The 24,616-nt window shown below is 40.3% G+C and overlaps 2 protein-coding genes across 7 annotated transcripts in view; one reads left to right on the top strand and one right to left on the bottom strand.

Annotated features, from left to right (window-relative positions):
- Positions 1–266: 266 nt before the first annotated feature.
- Positions 267–17,138, bottom strand: STRADB (STE20 related adaptor beta). Of its 6 annotated transcripts, none has more exons than XM_084893265.1 (14): positions 16,909–17,138; positions 15,689–15,795; positions 15,471–15,505; positions 14,053–14,149; positions 12,633–12,713; positions 10,297–10,396; positions 7,200–7,321; positions 5,797–5,905; positions 4,738–4,861; positions 3,088–3,259; positions 2,676–2,780; positions 2,276–2,520; positions 1,575–1,617; positions 267–1,096 (listed from the first exon to the last, which is right to left on the bottom strand). In XM_084893265.1, the coding sequence occupies exons 4-14, from the start codon at positions 14,062–14,064 to the stop codon at positions 953–955; spliced, it is 1,257 nt and encodes a 418-aa protein (XP_084749391.1). In that variant the 5' UTR covers positions 14,065–14,149; positions 15,471–15,505; positions 15,689–15,795; positions 16,909–17,138; the 3' UTR covers positions 267–952. The 6 variants fall into 6 exon arrangements, with proteins under 6 accessions (XP_084749391.1, XP_084749392.1, XP_084749390.1 ...); XM_084893266.1 differs by having other exon boundaries at positions 14,053–14,146; XM_084893264.1 differs by lacking the exon at positions 15,471–15,505.
- Positions 17,139–17,275: 137 nt separating this feature from the next.
- The window catches only part of TRAK2 (trafficking kinesin protein 2), a 55,380-nt gene continuing 48,039 nt past the window's right edge, over positions 17,276–24,616 (top strand). The window contains exon 1 of the mRNA XM_084893185.1: positions 17,276–17,500. The gene's annotated coding sequence lies outside the window, so the exon portion shown is untranslated. The remainder of the gene's footprint in view (positions 17,501–24,616) is intronic.

Genomic DNA, 24,616 nt, shown 5'->3' with positions numbered 1-24,616 from the left:
CTGCATACTCTGAGACACAGCATCTCTCTCTTGCTAATGTGGTACTACCATGAATTAAGGTCTCTTATGTCATTATATGTTATATCACCCACAGAAAGAAGCAAGAATAATCATATAAAGGACCAGAATATCTTCTTTCTCCATTGATGAATGTCCAGGTTGTCCCCAATCCACAGGTTATGTAAACAAACAGCTTTCCTTGGCAAAACAAATTAGAATCTGTTTTAGCTTTGTCAAACCAGGCAAAGAAAAATAAACGCATAAACTCAATTCAATAAATCTTTATTGAGCTCCCACGAGATGCATGAATTTAGGATCTATAATTTACATCAGTAGAAAAGTGTTACTTTAGCCCCTTAAAAAAAAAAAAAAAGAAATCACAACTTCTCTATATATTTCAAGTGAATCATTTAATGTAAGTGAGGTTTGATATTATCATAAGTATTAACAGAAGAAAATGGGAAAGTATAAACTTTTCCCTGTTACCAAACAAGGGTTTGATACCAGAGTCCACTAGCCTGTTGGTCTAACAATAGCTGATCAAAAAGGCTTGAAAATCCGGAAGTAAAAAATGTATTTGGAAGCACTGTCCTTTGAGGGCACATTCCCTGAGGGCAGGAAATGTTGAGAGAATTAAATGGCTCAAAAATGATAGTGAGATCAAGAAGAAGAATTAGTCACAGCTTTGGAAAAAATAAAACTTGAGAATGGATGACACTAAATGTAGCTAGATGAATACTTCTAAAGTTTCCCTGGAAGTGTAGGAGCACTCTGAACTAACCAAAGGGGCTATGAACTCACGCTCCTTTGAATAGAGTGGTTTTAAGTGGTAGGTTCTCCAGTGCACCAACTGTATTTTCAAGTATAATTCTAGTATTTGTACCTAGAAATACAGAAGAAAAGCAGCAGGGAGAAAGTGTCAAGTATATAGGATGTAAAGGATTTGGCAGCCCTAGAATTCCCAGTTTGCATCTTTTTCATCAGGAAAGTCAGAGTCTGGCTCAGTCCAAGGAGGCGAGGGAGGCAGTGCTACTGATGGCTTTTGATAAGCTGGAGGCAACAGTGAAAGGATTGTATCCTGGCTCTCTTCTTTCATCTGTCAAAGAAACGCAAAATAAGGTTGTTGGTACATAAATTTAATACATTAGTTCTGTTAGCAAAAATTAACTTTTAAAGAAATCATTGAAAGTGTGTAAGATTGTTTTTAACCAAGTCACTAAAAATATCTTTGATTCTGGTCATCTGAAAACAGGAAGAAGGGAAAGCCAAATAGAATGATTTGCCCTTAAGTCATTTCCAGACAATATAGAACAATAAAATGTCTCTAAATTAATCAAAATATCAACTGAGGATATAGTCACATAAGATGATTTGTTTTTACTCGTTTTGCAGAATACATGTATTTTAGAAAGTCTAACTGAACTACCCAAAAGTTTTCTTGATTTTGACTTTATTTTGTAAGAAAGCTTTTATTAAGAACCTTAACAACCAAACTGTCCCATTAAGCCAATACATGAAGTGACTTTTTAATAGTATTAAAAACATGTAGACAACAGAAAAAAAGATCAGCTTACCTGTTTGAAGAAAACATGGGACAATAAACTGCTTGCTGATGGCCTGAAAAAATTTTTAAGTTATAAAAAAATAGAAACTCATATTAGAATGTTGATTTTTAGGTGTAAAAATCTAATAGAAATTAGGTTTAGACCTACAAAACCCAATACTAAAAAATTAAAAGGAAAAATAATATATGTCAGAGGCCTAATTCTTAGCTTCCTTGACTAATGAGAATTCTACAGATATCCTTAATTAGTCCATAACTCAACATTTACTAGGCACTTACTAATTATATGGAGCTTATGCTAGTATTAAGGGCCTAAAAAAAGATAAGACGCACACCCTATTTCTAAAATATTAATGATAAAGTGTAATTATATATGATAACTTATATTAAAATAGCAGCAACTAACATTTTGTACTGCTTGAAAATTTCGAAAATGTCTTCACATAAATGCAGTAATTAACATCCAGAAGATTAACTGATTTTTACAAGATAACTTGGTTAGGAAATGAAATAGCTAAAACTGGAGCCAAGTTTTCTAATCTTGAATCCTGCATTCCTTCCTTTTGCTCACTGCTTCTACTTGTTTTTAGCATTGATGCTATCTAGATTAGACTATAATTTTTGGATTGAAGATCGGAAGGAACTATCACAAAGCTTCTATTAAAAAAGTAAAACATATGTTTTATGTTACTTAGAGGTGAACAATATTACCTTTTCTCAGGATCTTGTTGCAAACAGAGCTGTACCAAGCTAAAGAAGGCAGGGGAGAAAGTTTTTGAGGATGGTGTTTGCAATCTGTCACTATTTACTGTGTGAGATCCACTGGAGACAAGTACACTTTCTCCAATCCCAGAGTCTACCCCTGACCGGGAATTCTTCATTCTGGATTCTGACTGAGGGAAAATACTGATATCCAATGGGCTGTAAGGAGGACCTTTCAATTTCTGTAACAGCATCTAAAAGACAAAAACATTTTCTTTAACCCTCATCAGACAACAACAATAAAGATCCTAAGAGTCTGCAGCGGGGATGTTTACCAGATGTTACCTAGAACATAAAAATAAGGGATCATATTGATGGACAGTACTTCTGGGAGTTTAGTAGCATTTACCTGAGTCCGGTGCATGTCCTGGAAAGGCACCTGCCCACTGGCCAATTCACATGCTGTAATGCCAACACTGTAGATATCTGACTTTACGTTGTATCCATGTAAATCCTGTAGAACAACGAATGTGAAGTCCTTTAGTGTAAATAACTTAAAAAGTTACATACATGTGCTTTTTTTTTTATAAAGGATGGTGACCAATAATGGAAAAACTTACAAGTGAGAAATCAAGCTATACCTAAAATATGGTACACATTTTTAAATTCCTAACATAATAATTTTGATAAGAAAGAGGGGAAAAAAGTCTTGCAGTAGTAGTGCATTCACCAATCCAAATATAAGGTCACAACTGTCCTTTAGTCAAGCTTAGAAGACACTCGAGACGCACAGACAACCCAATGCAACGGCCACACCTGACCTGTCTCAGTAGTTCTGGACTCAGCCACGGCTGCACTGATGTGCTGAACTGTGGGAAATCAAACACAGCCCTATGTCTCTGTCCATGCTTAACCAAACTATGCAGGTGGGACAGGCCAGAGAGGGTCACTAGGCCATCACCAGAAATGAGGATATGGCTGGCTTTAAAACTCCTAGAACAAAAAGAAACAATCCTAAATACTAGGAAATTGGCCAATGACGAAAGAATAAAATCTGGTCAGAACAAATTCACGTATGCTCTTGGAAATTAAATGCTCTTTATAAAGTAGCAGCACACTGCTATGAATATATGGGAAATGCTCAGGGAATTAAGGAATCCTTCCAGCTATTCAAATAGCATTAGGACAAGAAAAGATGTAACTGACAACTACATACATGCTTGGAAGTGATAATATTTTATTCAAACTTGGAAAGGAATCAAATGATTAATTTCACTTTTGTAGGATGCTATTGCAAAAGAAGAAGTCTAAAAAAATCAAAGAACTAATTAATACTTAAAGCATAAGGTTATAATTTAAAGTTAATTGCAGTATAATAAAAAAAAAGCCTTTTATAGTATTAACACTATTTACAAAGATATGTCTCATATAAAAATTTCCTTTGTCAAATTATAAAAGAGCCTGTTTTTTTATCCCAAACACTGGATTTGAAAATATAGGGTTTCTAATAGACTACCAGATGTCTAATAACCTGGTAAAATTACAGTACAGTCTGTGAGAAATCCTCAGTTAACCAGAATGCTGCTAAAAAAACAACAGATGGCCAAACCGGTTTGGCTCAGTGGATAGAGCGTTGGCCTGCAGACTGAAGGGTCCCGGGTTTGATTCCGGTCAAGGGAATGTACCTTGGTTTTGGGCACATCCCCAGTAGGAGGTGTGCAAGAGGCAGCTGATCGATGATTCTCTCTCATTAATGTTTCTAACTCTCTATCCCTCTCTTCCTCTCTGTAAAAAAAAATCAATAAAATATATTAAAAAAAAAAACACAAAACAAACAACAACAAATGTAAGAAAAAAAGCTTTACGGAGTTGGAAACAAATAATAAAAAAACAAGCTAATTTAAATGTAACTTAATTAAAAAGGAAAACAAAGTTCCAGTGTATCTTAGAACAGCACTGTTTTTAATATTCAGCCAATTCTGCATCTACAGTTTGGTAACTAGAGAATTGATATTTAGTATGATAATCTCAAGATATACAAAATATTTAAGAAAACAGAGAAGGGTTGTTGCAATTTGTACATGATTTCATGGCTCACTCACCATGAAATTTAGAATTGGCCATCAGATTTATGGCTTAAAGATTAAAAACGGATAATGGAGCTATTAGCTTAAGGAAAAAGAAAGATATAACTAGAACCCCACTCCCTACAGCGCTCATCCCACATCAGATTGAGACGTGAGTTCCGTGAGGGCAGGCTCCAACAGGCACTGAGCACAGCACTCGGCACAGAGAGGGGGTCTGGAGACTGTGGTGAATAAGCACAAAATGCAAGTACCTATTGGCCCTTCCTCCTTCAGTTTCCTACCTCTCCTTTCTGATACTCAGCTGCTCGCTCCTTCCTAAAAGCTCCCTAAGAAATTTCTTCCACTAAAATTCTTTCGTTTTGCAAAACACAAATGAGTAAATACCTGTGAATACAGCCATTTTGGTGCAGATAGTGCAACCCTCTCACTGCTCCAAAGAGAATGTTTCGTATTAAAGTTTCACTCATTCCTTCAGGAAAGTAAGTCCTCAAGAGCTGACTTGCTGAACCTGAAAGAAACCACTGAAATCTTTAAATGAACATTGACGGTGATTTTGCTTTTGGATAGCTTTTTAAAAAAATGATATTTTATTGACTGATTGATTTTAGAGAGAGGAAGAGAGTAAGGAAAGGGGAGAAAGAAAGAGAGAGAGAGAGAGAAGGGGGGGAGTTGCTCCACTTATTCATGCACTCTTGGGTTGCTTCTTGTATGTGCCTTGACTGGGGATAGAACACACAACCTTGGCATAAAGGGATGATGTTCTAACCAACTGAGCTACCTGGCCAGGGCCTATCTATGCTTTAAAATGTTCTTTTCAACTATAAACACCACACACACACCCTTGTTACATTTCAGAACTAACCATTTTCATATGCAAAGGAAATATTTAAAAAGACTTTTTTAATGACACTTAGGACCAGAAAAGAGAATTAACTATTTTTAGCATTGCTGAGAAAATAAAACAAAACATAATGTGTGTATATATATTTTTAAGTCCAGATACAATTCACAAAAGCTATCCTAAAAATCCAAGTTTTAGAATCCATTTGTTTATTCAACAAACTTACTGAACACGGTTTTGCGCCAGATACTATATGAGCCCCAGGAACAATACATACATAATCCTGCCCTCAGGGTGCTCCGATCCAGTGAAGGAGTAGGCACACACACAGATGTAACCACTACTGCAAGTGAATGTAAGTTTATTGTGCAGAGAAACTGGAAGAATTTGTAGCTCTCCACCGAGGGAGGACAGAAACAGAGGGGGAGAGGCAGCGAGCTCAAAGGCACGGGCTTCTTAGAGAAGCAGTGGTGACTCACTCACCATGAGACCTTTTTTTCTGAAGACTAAAATTCAGCACAAGCCAGAAATAACAATATAGCATGAAATTTGGAATTGGCCATCAGATTTATAAATTAAAAGTGGTTAATCATAAATCTTACCATAGGCCATAAATGGAGAAATAACCCAAAGCCAGCTGCCAACAGTGAAAACAGTCCAATAAGTTGTAATATTGGGGTGCCGGAAAAAGTGGGATAGAATCACAGCTTTCTAGGATAAACACAAGAGAAAAGACATGTAAAAATGAAGGTAACAGCAGTCATGTCAGCTAATTCTCAGTAGAACTTATTAGTACGAACCACTGTTCTCAATGCTGTCATGCCTTTAAATCTCGTATCCACTACACGTTTAAAATAACTTTACAGAAGAGGACACTTAGAAATGAGTTAGAAAACTTGTCCAAGACCACATGATAAAAGAAGTGAGTGGGATATGAACTTAGTATGAACTCTTATTAACAATACTGTATTCTTAAGATAGAAACATTTTAAAAAATACATTTAAAGCCCTGGCTGGTTGGCTAAGCTGGTTATATCAAAAGGTTGCGGGTTCAATTCCTAATCAGGGCACATACCTAGGTTTCAGATTTGATCCCCAGTGGGGTGAGTACGGGAGGCAACCGATCAAGGTTTCTCTCTCTCTTCTCCTCTAAATATCAATAAAAACATATTCTCAGGTGAAAATTTTTAAAAAATACATGAAGATAAAGTAAATATGAAGATAAAAGTAACTGCTATCATTATATCACAGAGAAAACCACTATTAAAATTTTGGTATAGCCCTAATCGGTTTGGCTCAGTGGATAGAGCGTCGGCCTGTGGACTGAAGGGTCCTGGGTTCAATTCCGGTCAAGGGCATGTACCTTGGTTGCGGGCACATTCCCGGTAGGGAGTGTGCAGGAGGCAGCTGGTCGATGTTTCTCTCTCATTGATGTTTCTATAACATCTCCCTTTCTGTAAAAAATCAATAAAATATATTAAAACTTTTTTGTATAATTTCTTCCAATCTTTGTGTAATATACATGTGCACATGTAAACATTTTGAAAATGAATTTAATATCAAAACCAAATCCTTCTTTATAAAGAAAGTGATTAGTGACAACAAAAATGGTATTATAATATTCCTGAAAGGCAATTCTATTAAAATTTATCAATTTAGAAGTTAATTTTGCCTAACTGAATGGGAGGGTTAAGGTCTCTTCTAATTCCCTGTATGACTATTTGTGACTGGACTAACGAGGGGTTTGTAAATCTCCATACCAGCATTTCAAATATGACATTCATGTGAAGGAATTCATAGTTGTTACCAAAGTTTGAATATATTTGTTCTCTCATGGATCTGCCTTCCAAGTATTCTTTCTAATTCTGTAATTGCATGTTTATTAGAAGAAAGAAATCTACTTTTCTCTAACAGAGAGACCTGTTAATTTGGGGTGGGGAGTTCTTACAGAGGTAACTCCGTGGACGGACAGGACTTTAAATGTGTTATTGTCTGGGGTTGTCACCTGTAAAGCTTTCAGGCGTTCTTCAGTGCAGTTTTCCAGATTTGTGATTTTGACAGTCACCAGGGTTCCTGTGGGAGTATGCCGTGCAAGATGGACAGAAGTCAGGTTGTCAAAGCCTCTTCCTACAACCAGACAGAAAACTTGTGTTAGCAACCAAAGAAGGAAAAAACTGGTAATTTGAACTTCATTAAAAACTTCACTCTGCAAGAAAATGAAAAGGCAAGCCACTGACTAACAGTATTAATAATACTCTTAACTGACAAGATTTATATCCAGAGTATTTAAATCACTCTCACAACTCTATAATAATCAAACAAAAACTCATTAAAAATAGGCAGAAGATTAAACAGAAGCTATAGAAATGGCCAATTAGCACATAAAAAGATGTTCAAGATAAAGAAATGCAAATTAAAACCACAACAATATGGCATTACTTCCCTATTATAATGGCTAAAATTGTGACTTGACAAACAAATTGTGACACAAACAATGGCATGCTGCTCAGTAGTCCCTACGCCCATTTCCAGTCCCTTCCAACCACTATGTGGTTTTTGTAAAGAAATGGTATCATAAAGAATGGAGTCTTTTGTGCCAGGCTTCGTTTGCTTAGCAAACAACTTCATAGGCTTCAGTAGCTAATTTATTTTTATCACTAATAATTCATCCTCTGACCATACTACAATTTATTTATCCATTTACAAGGTGACAGATCATTTGGGTTGTTTCAGTGTTTGGAGACTATAAATCAAGCTTTCAAAAACATTCTTTAAGTAGACATGTTTTCATTTCTGTTTGGCAAATACCTGTGACTGGAACTGTGAGGCCATGGGTTAACCTTCTGAGAAGGTGCCAGCCTCTGTCTGAAAGCGGCTGGACCAGTTTGTGTTCACCAAAGCTGCAGGTGCTTGACATGCTCGCCAGCATTTGGTGTCAGTGTTTAAATTTTAAAATGCCTAGAGTGGCACCTATTAATAGGCACCAAACACTGTGATTGGACTAACTAGGGGTCTGCAAATCACCAAATTCTGTTACTTTTATCTTTAAAAAGACATTAATCTCGAATTCATCCCTTCCTCTGCAGGGTCGGCATCACTGCTGTGGCTCAAGTCCTGTCCTTTTTCCGGAGCAGCTGCAGGGGCTTCCTCACTGTGCCTATACTCTCAACCAGGGCACGTGGCGGAATCACTGAGGGGACTACTTCCAAAGCCTCTCCTACCTTCAGTCGCCAGCAATTCTGATTCAGTAAGTCTGTGATGGGACACAGTCATTGCACTTTTTAAAAAGACTCGGGTGGTGAGGATACTTCCTCATCACTAATCTACCTACACCTTTCAGACTTCTGCATAGAACTGCTGCCAGTAGTCTTTCTAAATCCGGCATTTTATCAATAGAAAGGTACTACAGCACAGCAGCTGGAAGCTGAGACCCTGCAGTCAGAAGGCTTGCTTTCAAATCACTAACTGTATGACTGTTAAATTAATCTCAGAGCCTCAGAATTCTTACCTGCAAAATGGGAGTGGTAGGAGGGTCAAATGAAAAACACATATCAAATATTCAGTATAATGTCTTGTAGATGCTAATATTAGCATCATCATGATTCTACAATGTCTTTCTAGCACAGAGAGGATAAATTCCAAATTCCGGCCTTAAATCCTTTAGGTAATAGTGTTCCCAACCTCCCAGATTTATCTCCTGCCCTACCACTGCCTACACTCCCCTTGCTCCCACTTCTAGGCAACCATGTGGCAGTCCCTTTCTAACCATCACTGAAGTATTTTTTATCTTTTTTTAATTGACACCATCTGAACCTGCCTCCTAAAGGCATTTTTACCAGTGCTATTTAAAAAAAAAAAAATATTTTATTGATTTTTTTTTTTTTTTTTTACAGAGAGGAAGGGAGAGCGATAGAGAATTAGAAACATCAATGAGAGAGAGACATCGATCAGCTGCCTCCTGTATACCTCCCACTGGGGATGTACCCACAACCAAGGTACATGCCCTAGACTGGAATCGAACCTGGGACCTTTCAGTCCACTGGCCGATGCTCTATCCACTGAGCCAAACCAGTTTCGGCTGCCAGTGCTATTTCGAAAAAGTCAGATCCTTATTCTCCTTGACCCTGGCCGGAGTGTCAGCGACCTAAGCGTGGCCAACTGGAGGATGGGGTGAGTGACATAAAGAAGCGGCAGTCAGAACTCGCTGCGTGGGATCCACCGTCTGGCGGTGGAAGTGCCCTACGAGGTAGCACACGACCGAGGCTGCTCCATGCCATGGCCCTGGCTGTGGTTCTAGGCTGAGCTTCTTTTGGCTTCTTCCAAGCCTCATAATTTCTCTGGTAAATAATCCTGTGTTAGCAACACTGTGTAAAAATTTTCTCTTTGGCTTGTCAGGATTGTTTTCTGTTGTTTGTAACAAACACTGTGACTGGAACATCTGGCAACCTTTTCCTCATTCCCAGGATCCAGCTCTTTCTTGACTCCCAGATAGATGGTCGGATGCTCCATCTTCTCTGTTCCCAGCACCTCGCACACCTCCACTGCAGCTCCCTCTAGTGGGTAGAACAAAGCCATCTGTGTGTTCATCTTCCCAGAGAACGGACTCCTCAGGTGTATTCCATGGCTTTATATCCCAGCATCTAACAGCGCCCGCAGCGCTTAATGTTTCTGAATACTCAGAGCAAAGGTTTCATGTGTATAAGGCTATAGATTAGGGGTGTCGAACTCAATCAGAGAAGGGGCCAAAATCTAAAATCCAGCCTAAATCGCGGGCCGAATGGTTTACTGAACAGTCATAAACTGACAATGTCATAAACTGACAGCGGAGTGCAGTGATGACAGCGCGGTGCGGGCCACATTGCAAGGCCTGGCGGGCTGGATTTGGCCCGCGGGCCTTGTGTTTGACACATGTGCTATAGATAATGGCCCATCCTGTTCCAAACTTAACTGAGACAGGTTACCACAACAGAGGGGATTTCAGATAAGTTTTTAAGTTAAAAGAAAGTAATTTGATTAAAGAACTATGACTAAAAAGATCTTTATTCTCATCAATTTCATTTCTATCAATGAAGGATCCATTATGTGAAATCCATGATTATTACCTATTTCCACTTGGAGTTCATAGTGAGAAGCGTTGGTGGAACAGACCGCTTCACTGAGTCTAGCAGATGGAGACAACCAGGGAAGGGTTGGCTTGTCAACCTGCATGGTTTTAGGAAGATGAAAACAAAATACGTTTAGACTCTTTTGGTCTCCCAATTTGATCCCCTACCTTAATATAAAATGCAGATGTTGTATTTTCCAACATACAATGCTCATTAGGAAGGCACACTGAAAGGTGACTTAGGACACTGGTTCAAGATCTAAAAAGAACTTACAATTGCTAATAATTGATGCTAGTTAGAAATCAGCTGATAATGGCGAGAGGGCAGGAAAAACAGTTTTATAGGTAGCAGAATACTTTCCAGCACAATTTCAAGCAAGCATTTTAAGGAGTTGCTAAGAATAGTTCATTCTTCAAGGTAGTAATAAATAAATAAATATGTCAAAGTAAGAGATGCAGGGGCCCGCGAGGAAGGATTCTCTGCTTGTGCTACTGTTTCAAGGAATTGCGAGTTTTATCCATGACACACACACATACATGCTCAGCTAGTGGAGGTGCTAATGTCAAGAAATAATTTCCACTTTCTAGTCTATTAAAATAGACAAGATGAAATGAATCAGAAGGGAGATAAAAAAAATAAATTTCAAGAAATGGGAGACCACAGTACTGACCCCCCGAGTTAATGAACATGAACCCTATGGGTGTCTCACTGGGTGCTCTAGAGTCGGAGTCTGGTCTGCACCGTTCCAGTGGCAGCGAAACATGCACACAGGAGGAAGAGGAGGCCAACCACTTGGTGTCATACGATAGCTAGGAGGCTCTCCCAGAAGACACAGCGCTCCAAAGCACCCGGGCGCCTCACAGGCACCAGCAGGCGCCAGAATCTTATTACTGCCTCCAAGGTAAAGAGAAGGAAGAAGGGCGTTAGAAATCATATTACTATGTGCTAGGAATTGTGCTAATTACTTTTTATATCCTTAACTCACATGTTCCCTAAAATTTTAAGAACAGAAAAAGATAAGCTCCTGGCTAAAGATGAATAAAAGTGAATATTGTTAAAAGAGGGATGAAAGATTGTAAAAAGAAATTCCACTTTATAATTGGAAACAATCCCAATGAAAAAAAGAGAAATATAAATCAATTTAATTTCTTTAGGACAGGTAGTCTTCAAATAAACTGAGATCTAACGAACGCACATAAGAGACAGGAAGAAGAGCATATAACAATTTAAAACAAATTGGAAGTGACAACCTGAAGCCTGTCAGGGAGGCAAGAACACAGAATTAACTGAGGCTTACAGTTCACTGTCTGGAAAAAATGGCATAGGTGGTCACATGATGGAATGAAATCAGGTGATCAACCTGTACTTTGCATCCATCTTCTCCATTAGGGAAATAGTCTTCTTTAAACTAGAAGGCGCATACGTTGTAAATAACTAGCTCAAGCCTAAAACAGGTTATTTTATTTTATTTTATTTAGTTATATACACACTAGAGGCCCGATGCACAAAATTTGTGCAAGAGTAAGTCTTCCTTCCCCCGGCTTCCAGGACCAGTTCCCTCTGGCACCCGGGAACCAGGCTTCCCTGGCAGATCTGGCTTCCTCGGGAAGGTTGTCTGATCCAATTAGCATATTATGCTCTTATTATTATAGATAAAACAAAATAAATCTATGAAAACAAAATTAGACAATGAGTCTTCTGGTAATAGTCCAGGTGAGAGATGACGAGACGTGAGTAGCAGCAGTTAGTGATCAGGTGAAGGAGGGCATGGACTCAGGTATTTCAGATACAGAATCATAAGACTTGGTGTATAACTGCATGTGGGAGCAGAGGTAGAGGCAGTGTGAGGATAATTCCAGTTTCTAATCAGGATGATCTAGTAGATGGTTTTTATTTATTTCTTTATTTTTATTAGCCAGAGCACAAAACACAATGTATTGCTAAGTCTGAGAGAAAATTAAGGTTTTATCCAAACTGCATAAAAATGTCTTCAAAAACCCTAACACAAGGTAGTCTACAGACACCCCTGTGCACAAGAAAGAGTGACAGATGTAGGTAAAAATGTGAAAATCATCAGTTCTGCTTGATGCCAGAGTCCCCTCCTGACCTGAGGAAAACCTGAGGGAGCTCCAGGATAATGTAAAATCTGAGCAACAGAGCCTTAGAATAGGTGAATGCTCAAGGAGAGATGGGTTAGACAGAAGAGAAGACGCCAGTGATAGGTCACTGGAAAAGAGCAAAGACTCAGTAATGGAGATGGATGTTGGAGAACCAGGGTGAGTGGTATTACAGACGCAGAGAAAGAGTATTAATTGTACTCAATCTTTTCTTACCAAGTTCTGATGGATACTGGTTTCAGACTGCTTTTCAGGTCTGAGTGATTCAACTTGTGTTCGTGAAGTGCAGAAACAATCCTGGAAATTCAGAAATGAATTAAATACAGTAAGTGAAAAAAGCCCCCACAAAATAAGCAGGGGTGACATGTGGATACAAGAAGGTCTAGTGATGGAGTGAGGGGCAGAGAGAAAGGGTAGTACACAGGGACCTGGAATTGAAGCCAGGACTCATGTGGAGGTACAGTATGTGCAAGGACAGAGAAGCAGCTGTGTGTGAAGACTAATTCTTTCTGTTATAATTCTACTTGGCATATCTCTGATCCTTGTCCTCTCTCTGGAGGTCATAGTATCAATTCATTTTTACAGTTGGTATTGATATTGAACTCTTCTATCACCTGCAGTTTTCTTCCAAATATTTAGCTAAAGATTATTCTGCTCTACCCACTATATTCATTTTTATTTTGATCCTCAGATTTGCTTTGGAAAATGAAGTAGATATCTCACATTAATATATTTTCCAGATATATAAAGCTCCCCCTTTTAAGTAAAAAAGCTATACTTTAAACAAAAGTAATGCATTCTGTATTTTCTATAGAACATTTTCCTCACTTCATAGTTCTGCCTCTTACACTTGGCAATGAAGGTGTTGATTATCAGATATGAGTTTGAGCCCTGGTTCTAATTTTTCGCAATCTTGGGCCAAACTCAAAATGAGGATTATACCACCTGCCCAGCCAGTCAATCACAACTTTGAAGAGTGGAAGAGATATAATGTGTGAAAATTTTCTGTAAACTATACATCCTCATATAAGTGCACCCATCACTTTTTAAAAGATCACTGCTTTAATATAACAATTCAAATATTCAAGTATTGTATTGTATTCTATATAAAACTAGATGGAAGTCATAAAACTACTTAATCTAAAGTAGATATCAATATCTAAAGTATACTAGGTGTGGATCTAATATTATCAGAAAAAAAAGTATTTATACATCATATTATACATTGACCCAATTGCTCTTTGTCTTGTTAAGTAGAGGGGCTTATTTAAATATTATTTTGCTTGCCTTCAGTCAGATGGAAATTTTTAAGATATTTTTGAAAGATTGAAAGGATAAGACATAGCTAACTAGATAAGGGAGGAATATCTAAGTAGAGCATATGTATGAGAAAAAGTGGGTTTGGGTCAAAAGAACAGAATAATGAGTATATCAGAAAAGTATAGGAGAAATTCTTTTTTGAAGAAATAAAAACTCGAGAATTTAACTCATTTCTTAAGACCAGAAGTCATTCAGGTCAAAATAACATCGAAAAGTAAAGAATATCTCATCAGAATATGCCTTTTGTTATGGCTCTGCATTAACTTTCTAACTACTCTGATGGCACAAAATCAGATCCATGTTAACAAGAACTTACCAGAAAAGACATTGAATCGCTTTATTTCACAGAAAGTGACGAAAATCCATCTACTGCAGAGAAGATTGCTTTATCTTCAAGATGCAGAAATATCCTACTATAAAAACAAGAGGAAAATAATTTAGACTTACATATAAGCTTCTTGAGAACTAGTTATCATAAACCCACACAATATTTAGGCAGCTACTCTGACCCAAGGACCAGAGACAGTCCTGGAGAGGGTCTTTAAAGAGGATTTCTGTTTACTGAACACCATTTGGGCTCTGACGTCACACCGGAAAGGCAGAGTGGAGGTTCTGGATCCCTTTTCAAAGCCTCAGTATATCTGCATCTCCCCTTCCCTATCTTTTCTGCACTCTTTAAAGAGCCCTAGCAAATGTGAAAACAATATAAAAAAACAATGTTGGGCCACTTTTAATATAAATGGTGTTGCAAGAATTCAAAGATTCCACTCTAAGTAAACTTTGAGGCTTCCTTATCAGATTACTTATCTTTTCAATCATTTGAGTTCCCTAACCAGCAATTTGGAAAGAATCAGGATTAGTAACAAACTAAGAATATGTTCTTGTTGCTACCTTTAAAAGAAGAGATTTTTTTTTCTTCTGTTTTCATGTAAAATAACATTTTTTGGTAGGTTGAATATTTTTTACCTTATTTTGAGTTCTCAGTTCTATTCTTGGAATTTATTTATAGACATGAAAAATATGCAGATTATTATAGAAGTCATTACTGTCCACTTTCAGTAATAGAGATTAAGCTCAATAGTTTATGAAGACTCTGCAACAGATTCAGAGATTTAAAATAGTAACTTCTACAGATTCAAGGAGCTATAAAAGCACCACCAATAGTTTCCAGATTTTTCCTAATAGAAAGGGTAGTACTTTTCTAAACTGGCTAGTGCTTTGGTATTTCTTTATAACTAATCAATGTCTTTACTTTCATATAAATTGGCTTCATCATTTAATTTAACAAAGTTCTCAAGTTTGATGAAGGCATCTGCAAATATCTGAGCAAAATGAGAATGAAAAGATCTTGTAAACCACAGATATTACAGAGTGGTACCCAATTTTATTGCTAAAGAAAAATATGTATTTGTTCAAGGTGGTCACTACACACCAAAGGTAAAGAATGTGAGGCAGAAGAACCTGAAAGCTCGATTATTTTGTCTTCTGTCATTCACTGCATCGGTGTAAGGCACTGGAAGTTGCTGTTACAAATGCCTGCCCTGCCCACCGTCCAGGGGGATTGAAATCAAGTGAGAGACTTCATCGAAAGTACCCATAACTCCCAAACAGTGTATCAATACGAGAGCCGAGAGGATGCTCTGAAAGCCACACTCAAATACGCCAGCACAAAATGGTATGGCTCGTTTGGGTAGTGAGTTGGCAATATTTTGATAAACATGAAAATGTTCATACCTTTCAACCCAGTTATAATTCTCATTTCCAGTAACCTATTATAAGGAAATATGCAAGCCAATGAAGAAACCATCTATATAGAGAAAGCCATTCTGCTGCCATGTGAGACAGCAAAGTAATCATTTCACAGTTGTTTCATAATCGGCTACTACGGTGCCGGGCACTGGGGGCACTCCCTGGTGACAGGGCAGGTAAGGCTCTGACCACCTGTAACTCACCTTCCCACCGGCAGAAAGACGAGGGATGTCACAATGAACTGAACTGTCTGGTTATTACGATTCTGTTCTCTGCTTTTTCCACTTCATATCAGTAAGTTCTTTCTTAACTACAAGAACAACCACAAAGCTTTACACTTCATTACCTTGCCTATTTTTCAGAAAAACGCAGAAGAAACGGGCACCAGGTGTGAGAATTGTTAGTACTAAAAGGTTGTCCCCGTGGGTGGCTTAATCCCAGAGGCTTTTGCTTATGGCTATCCCAGTCTAATAAGAGATAATTTTACAAGACATTTTGAGGTCAAGGCGGCAGCTGCACCTAGTCAGGGGCGGGGACGTGTGTGTGTGTTGGAGACCCACTGTCATATTTTTCTCTACATGTTCGTTCACTAGGTATGAACATGAATGCTTTAAAAATGTCCATATTTCAGACCTAATTTTCTAAACGTATTCACAAGTGCATTAGTGTGGCCCCTTACACCTGTATCTAAAAGCTAATTAGGATAAAGCTTTACAAATAATTTAAAGTTGTCCTATAACAGACTGGTAGTCTGAAGGTTTTCATCTGAAAGGGTGACACTTTCTGTGAAAATCAGGAGCTGTGTCAATTTACAGAACTCCAACAGTCCATTGTGCAAACAAAAATAAAAACAAAAAACAAACCCTTATTTAAATCTACAGCTTTTAAATGACTGTAATTTTCAAAGTGGTCTTGGAAACCTATAAGATCCATAATATCTTAAAAAATATATAGCAACGCACAACTCAGTATAATTTTCCAAATTAGGATCGTGACTCATGCTTTCAGAAGATGCTGCCTGACGGCCTACTGTGTGCTCCGGGCTAGGCAGGCGATGGGTCACACCCCCGGATCCAGTTTTCAGGGGAAAGGGTACCCGGCACAACAAAACCCACGCAGGCGAACACGACGCTGAACTTCAATGCTGAGGACAGAAACGACGCCGGGCATCAGCTTTGGTAAAAAGTTCCTCCCGGGTCCTGCGGGGACGGCGCCGCGGGGGCTCGGACCTCGCGCACCCGGCGCCGCCAGCCCCGCGGGCACCGCCTCCCCGCGCGCAGGTGCCTCGGCCACCGCGCGGCCGGGGGCGCGGGCAGCGCCGGGCAGGGCCGCGCGCGAGGCCGGCGGCCCGGTCCAGCCTCGGGCTTCGCGTGGACCGCGCCGCCCTCCTCCTGCCCCTCCCGGCCCCGGCCTCCCACGTTACCCGCAGGCGATCACGGCCAGGACTCTTTCTCAGGCGGCCAGTGGTGCGGGGCCTGCGCGGCGCGGGAGCCCGGTCCGCCCAGGGGCACGGCGAGCGCGCGAGGCCCGCTCCCAGCGCGGGCCGCGGGGAGCAGAAGGCCGGCGCGACCCGGACCGGGGCGGTCCGCGGGGAACTCTGCCCCAGTCCCCGGCTCTCGGTCGGGGCGGAATTCGCCCCACCCCGACCTGGGTGGCCCCGCCTCCCGCCCCAGGGCCGGGCAGCCAGGGGGCGGGGCCTTCGGGCTTGGGGGCGGGGCCAAGGAGGAACTACAAACTCGGGAAACTACAATTCCCAGCAAGCCCTGGGCCTGTGCGTGGAGGCTGCTGGGAGAGTGGGTTTCATTCGCTCTTCCCCAATTGTAAGGGGACTGCCTTCGATCCGGTGCCGCCGCGAAACTGAAGTCGCCGAGCAATGATGCTGTGAAGTCGCCGCCCGTCCCTGCCACGCCCGGAGGTCCCCGGCTGCGGCGCCGGCTGCAGCTCTGCTGCCGGCCGCCTTAGGCGCTTCTCCCTGAGGGGACGCGGGCGGAGGGCGGAGGACTCCGGCCGTTCCTGTGAGTAACCTTCCGTGCGCGACCCGAGCTGTCCTTGCCGACTTCCCTGGGCGCCGGGCGCCCTCAGCCCGCGCGCCGCCCGGTCCTCCGAGGTCACGCTGCCCGGTCCTCCGAGGACACCGAGCCGGAGGCTGGGGCCCGAGGGCAGGGTGCGCGCCGGGGAAGCGGGTGTCCCCAAGTGTGGGTGCGCAGTGATGGGCGCCGTGCGTGGCCCGGGGGCCCCCCCACCTCCGAGGACCGGCGGCGGCGTTCTCTCTCCTTCCCCCCGGGACCGTATCCGCCCGGCCCCCGCCCCTGAGCGCTGAGCGGCTTAAACCCAAAGCCTCGCTCGCCATCTGGGATGTGAACCGGAGGAGCGGGCATTGGAAAGAGCTCTTTCTGGGCTAAGTTGCGTTGGACTTTTGTGTGTGATTGATCTTGAGCCAGACACCACAAGTCTTTCCAAAGAAACGGTTGACTTTAGTTTCAAGCGCAGATAATGGGTATTGGCAGATGTCCTTGTTAGGACTGGCATAAAGGTAATCTCTCAAACACTTAAAAGATTTCTGGGTCACAGAGTGGTGCTTGCCCACAAACTTTTTACTAGTGTTTAAGTTTCTCTCTCTCACACACACACACACGCACACACGTGCAGTTTGAGCCAAACACACACACACACAGACACATACACACCACAAACAAAAAAACGTACTGTTCACTGGCAATTCCTTAAGCTAGAATGGGCCATAGGAATAAAATTAAATTAAAATTTTCAGTTTTAAAAAATATACATTTCAGTAAGCTTTTTCCCGACCCTCAAATCTTTGCTGTAGAATTGGATGTCTGGGCTACAGTGGTCTCCAAATAGCATGTTAAGGGTGGAGACGGGGCACTTCCAAACAAATTGTGAAGGACAGTTAGGGGTGAGAGAGGGCAGTGTTCATGCAGCTTTCTATTTTTAAAATTAAGTAAATGTTCAACAAGCCTGAGACATTCAGCAAGCGCACACTTTGTGAAAGACAGTGTTTTGTCATTTTATAGCTTTTTATTCTTATGATAGAAGGGGTTGGAAAGAACAAACATCTGAGTGCTTTCAATCTGCAGTCACCCCAGTCACCCAGTCACCATAACCCTTTTGCACTTAGTCTGAGGCTCAGAGACGTTAAGTGGAGACTCAAACCTAGATTTGCCTCCCTTCAAAGTTACAGGTCAGATAACTTGTCCCTCCTTCAGAAGTTGTTCTTGAAGGCATTTTCCAGTGTTATTTCCCAATACTGGTTTCTAAACACTTTGGACATCTAGAATAAGTCCAAACTCCTGCTTTTGAACAAGTTGTTCTTTCTGCTTGCAATTCCTGTCCCCCAGAGAGCTACCCATTAAGATCCTAAAAGCGCATGCCAAATCCACTCCAATTTACTTATGTAAGACATAGGATTGGATTTTCACCTTAAAGGGCCTTTCTGGCTCAAAGTTTTAGTGAATCTACAATTGAAAATATGAGCCAAGGAGCCTTATTCGCCACTGAAAATGCTTAATATCTGTAGACTTTAAAGAGCAGAAAGACTTGTTTCTTAAAATTTTTACTTTTATACCCTTTTATGTTAAAAACCAATAGAAGAAATGAGACATGATAATATACTATTTCATGTTAATTTTGAGCTCTGTTATATCATCTGTGCTAATTTTTGAACCTCTTTTATTACCATACTGTTTAGCTGATAAGAAATCTGAGGCATTAAAGTACATAATACATTTTAAGTGATTTAATAATGCAAAGAACTAAATTATGCATGGGTTCCAGTCATTTGTTCAGATCTGCAGTGTCCATATAATAATGGGAAACATTTATATAATGCTTACTACCTATTAGATATCCATCTAAATGTATACCTTATTCTCACAGAAGCACAATGAGGTAGTTTTAAAATTATATTCATTGGCTAATAACATAAATTTCAGGGGTACAACTTTATAATACAACATCTATACATTCTATTGTGTGCTTGCCAGCCAAAATCTAATCTTCTGTCACCTTGTATTTGACTCCCTTTACCTTCTTTGTCCTCCCTCCACTTCTTTTCTCTCCTGGTAACTGCCATTCTGTTGTCTTTATCTAGCAGTTTGTTTTGCTTGTTGCTTTTTGTTTTATATCCCATACATGAGAAGGTCTTGTGGTTCTTGATTCTTGTTCTTTTCCATCTGACTCACACTAGCTATAAGTGAAATGCAAATCAAAACTACAATGAGATACTATCTGACACCCATTAGAATGGCTGTTATCAATTAGTCAAATAAGTGTTGGAGAGGATGTGGAGAAAGGGAGCCTCAAACATTGCCGATGGGAATGTAAATTGGTATAGCCACTATGGAAAACAGTATGGAGGTTCCTCAAAGAATAGAGCTACCATATGACCCACCAATACCTGTTCAATATCTACCCCCAAAAATTAAAAACACTTATTTGTAAAGATATGTGTACCCCTGTGCTCATTGCAGCATTATTTACGGTAGCCTAGACATAGAAACAAAGGGGCCAGACACTGTGCTAAGTGCTAGGGATTTCGTCTCTGCTCTTAAGAAAACAGTCTGAAGAGGGAAAGAGACAGTTGTGATAGTGTGTAACAGGATAGCAGCATACAGGGGACATCATCCAGAGGTACTGTGGGAACACAGAGAAAGAGCACTGAAATCTTCCTAGGGTGGTGAGGCTTGGGCCAGTCTTGGGAAAACAAATGAGAATTAGCCTGGACAAAGAAAGGAGAAGGGGCTGTTATGGGCTGGATTCTGCCCCTCCAAAATTCTTGTTAAATGTTGAAACCCTGATCCCCATGACCTCAGAATGTGACCTTATCTGGAGACAGGGCCTTTAAAGAAGTAATTATGTTAAACTGAACCCGGTAAGGTAGGTCATAATCTTTCCTGGTTGGCATCCTTATAAGAAAAACTTTGCACACAAAAAGAGACACTGAGAAAAACCATGTGAGGGCATAGGGAGAAGGTGGCCATCTGCAAGCCTCAGGAGAAACCAAATCTACCAGCACTTTGAACTTGGACTTCTAGCATCTAGAACTGTGAGAAAATGAATTTCTGTTATGTAAACTAACCAGTCTGTGGTATTTTGTTATGGCAGCCCTAGAAGATTAATACAGGGATGTTCTAGGGCTAGGCAAAGAAATGGCATACAAAAAGCCTTTTAGGTGTGGCCAGGTGATTAGGTTCTGTGGTAAAAAGTGTTGAAAGATGAAGTTGGAGACCAGGCTGGGACCATATTAGGAAAATTTTGTATGAAATGCTAAGGAGTTTAATCTTTGTCTTAAGGGAATGGGATGAAGATGATTTGTAGCAGTGCAAAAACATCAGCTCTGCATTTTAGAGCAATTTAGATTACTCTGTGGGCGTTGTAGAGGATAGGTTAAAGGGATAAGACTGGAGGCAGGGAGACCAGGTTAGGTGTCCATTGCCACAGGAAGATGAACTAAATATTTTCTTCGAATGTCAAATATCAAACTAAAACAGTACCATTGTTAAGGAAGCTTTTAAAGGGCACAGCTAACCTTTATACATAAGAGGATTTTGGAAGGACCTGTATATACTTTTTTGTACCTACTAATGCTATGCTTTTGACATTTGGCTTTTCATAAAGCTTTACTCAGTTATCAGAGAATTCTCATTGTTTACCACTGTATTTAATACACTTTATGGTGCTTACACTGTTCTAAGCCAAGTCCTATACTTTGATCTTAGCCAAAAGGCTGAGAAGCAATAAGCCAATCTTATGAAATATATATTACTATCTCCATTTTATACATACAGATATTGAAGTACAGAGAGGTCCAGTAACTTGCCCCTGTCACATAGCTGATAAATGGCAGTGGTAAGATTCAAACACAAGCTGTCTTCAGAATCTGTGCTCTTAGCCATTATGCTATGCTGTTGCCTTACAGTATTAAGATCTTCAGCTGCCTATGAAAGGAGGAAGACAAAAGTAAATTGGGTATGTTTTCCATAGAGAGTATACAGCTTATCAGGAGGGATAAGGAGCAATAATAAGTTGTTGTTTTTTAAAGTGTTTTAGAGAAAAGTGGAGCATTGAGAGGCAGTGATTACTAGGGCTTCTGGGAAAGCTTGGTGGAAAAACTGGCATTTGAACTGGGATGTGAGGATTGGATAGACTTTAAATATGAAGAAGAGAAAGAGGACATTAAAGTTATAAGCAATAGCATGAAAAAGTTATAGGATTGGGAGTTTCCTGATGTGTCTAGAAAACTAGTAAGTGCAGTCCTTTGTTTTGTTGGGAATATATTGTGTAGTTGGAGAAAAGAGTTTGGGGGATGGGAAAACAGGAAATGTCTGGGAAAGAGAACTCTTAGGGATTGAGGAACAAGGAAAATTGTGAGGTTTTAAGCCAAATGATTGAAGTTACACTAAATGTAATGATCTTTTAAGAGAGAATAAAGTTCATCTAGTCCCAGCTCATCAGTAGCAAGTTTTGTCTTCACTGACTCACGGATCCCTCTGTTTCCATTTGCCTTGCTATGTGTTTGTTACAATAATTCAGGCATCCTATCTAGTAAAAGAGTAATATGCAAATTGACTCTCTCTCCAACACACAAGATGGCTGCCCCCATGTGGTCAAAGATGGCTGCCCCTATGTGGACACAAGATGGTTAGCAAGGGAGGGCAGTTGAGAGGGACCAGGCCTGCAAGGGAGGGCAGTTGAGGGGGAACCAGGCCTGCATGGGAGAGCAGTTATGGGCAAACAGGCTGGCAGGGGAGCAGTTAGGCAACAATCAGGCTGGAAGGGGAGTGGTTAGGGGATGATCAGGCTGGCAGGCAGAAGCAGTTAGGGGCAATCAGGAAGGCAGGCAGGCAAGCAATTGGTTGCCAGCAGTCCTGGATGGTGAGAGGGATCCCAGATTGCAGAGGGTACAGGCTGGGCTGAGGGACTACCCCTCCTCCCTCTGCACGAATTTCATGCACCGGGCCTCTAGTAATGTGATAAAATTTCTTAATTATTTTTCTGTCTCTAATTTCTCCATTTCTGAAATTTATTCTCTATCCTGACTCCAGATTTATTTCTTAAATGTCACTTTCCATTTAGAAACTTGTTCCCAGTTGGATCAGGTTCAGATTTCTTCATCTGAGCTAGTCAAATTTAAAGCTCAAAATACTTTCCCATAATATTCTCACTTAAATTGGTCTGTACACTGCTGCCAGACTGGCTCTGCCTGCTTCTGTCTTTCCCTACCAGCTACCCCCATTTTCACTATCCAAATCTTTCCATCCTTGAGGAACTCCCTTAAATCTGACTCCTCTGTGAAGCCAGACCACTTCAGCTGGAAAAAGTGCTCTCTCCCTCTGGCAATGTACAGAACAGTTCTGTCTAACACTCATAAATTCTTAATAAGTCTGCTGGTGGTATATTTATTTAGATTATTAGCTCTTAGGTCGAATGTAAATCATAGAGACTACTAGAGCTCTTGTCAATAGATCTTAGGTTTCTTACATCTTTAATCTCCTTAGGGCAAAGACTATTATACCCTACTTTTTATTTCTTTTCAGTACTTTTAGTTTATTTCAAGAGGCATTGAAAGCTGTCTCATAAACAGCTGATTGGCCAATTGAGGTCGTTGTATTGAAATTTTTTCAATCACTGACCTGCTTTTTAGTATGTAATGTTCTGATTTTATTCCTAGCTTTACCATAGAACTCATGAAACCTTAGGCATAGCCTCCTTGACCAACCCACCCTGCATTATGATTTATTTATGCTAAGAAAATGAGCATACAAAGTCTACTTATGGTATGGAGGTGGAGCTAATGAATGTTGTAAAGATGAGAGAGGTCTTTGAAGCTTGTCTGTATATATCACTGCCAGTTGTTGCCAGACTTTGAGTTCTTCCTCTTTAGAAAGATTTCTCACAAGTCATGAAGAAGGAAGAATTAGTTCAAATAAATTAGGGTCTAATTTAAAAGCATTACACCATATTGTGTAACAATGGAGTTGATGAATTATGCATGTTAATAGTGAAAGGATTCACCCACCAGTTCAGTTGATAGTTCAAAAACAAATATTTATTGAGTTGCTGCTCCTGCCATTGTATTACCATTCTGATCAGCAAGGAGGAGGAAAAGGAAAAGATAGCAGCTTCCCTCTCTCTTCCTGGAAGTAAATTGAAATAAATTGGATGCTGCATTGTAACATAGAGGTGGCAGAGGAGACTGCTTTAGGTAAGACAGACTGGTAACTACTCCTTTAGGCTGGCTTTTCAACTGAGGCCTGAGGGTGAGAAGTAGTTGCCTTGTAAAGAGCTAGAGGGAAGAGTATTCCAGGTACAGGGGACAGTTACAAAGGCCAGAGATAAGAGAGTGTGATGAGATGTGAAAGGAAATGACAAAAGGTCTGTGTCTCTGCGCTGAGTGTGAGCACAGAGCAGAGTGTTGCAAGATGAGGGACAAGTAGGGGCAGACCTTGTAGACTGTGATGTGAAGGGTGGATTTTACTCTAGGTATTAGGGGACCCTTCATTTGTTTTTAAAAGGAATTTAGTCTTAAAAAACACTCACCTTATGGAGAATAAAAGATTAGCCCAGAGTCCTAATAGGAGCTTGGTTCACCTTAGGAATCTTAAGAGATGATGATGGCTTGAATTAGGATGAAAGAGGAGGGAATGCAGAGAAGTGGGTAAATTTGAGAGACATATATTGATATTAGACTTCACAGAACTTGGTAATGGGTTGGATGTGGCAAGGTGAGAAAAAGGATCTGTTCAGTGGATCAGTTTAGGGGCTCATGATCAGCCTTTGAGAAAATTCTTTGAAGCTCAGGAAAAAGTCTGGATTAAAAGCCAGACTGGGAGTTATTAACAGAAAAGAGAGTCAACAGAGGAAAGCAGGGAGTAGTCAACAATGTTGAACCAGAGATGACATAAGGTAAACTAAGAAGGTATGATTGAATTGGTTAGCAGGGACTACTGGTGACTGAGGGAAAGTGGTTTCAGGAAAAATCAGATTGTAGTGGGGTTAAGGTATGAATAAGAGATGGGGAAAGAGAATGAGAGGAAACAGAGGACAGTAGTTAGAGGGAGATTTAGAGAAGGCAGGAAAAGAGACTTTTAAGTAACATATTTCATTATTTT

This window comes from Pipistrellus hanaki (genome assembly GCF_964339955.1).
Source record: "Pipistrellus hanaki genome assembly, chromosome: 8".
Taxonomy (NCBI): domain Eukaryota; kingdom Metazoa; phylum Chordata; class Mammalia; order Chiroptera; family Vespertilionidae; genus Pipistrellus; species Pipistrellus hanaki.
Note: the sequence above shows the minus strand (reverse complement) of the source record. Positions and strands in the feature narration are given on the sequence as shown.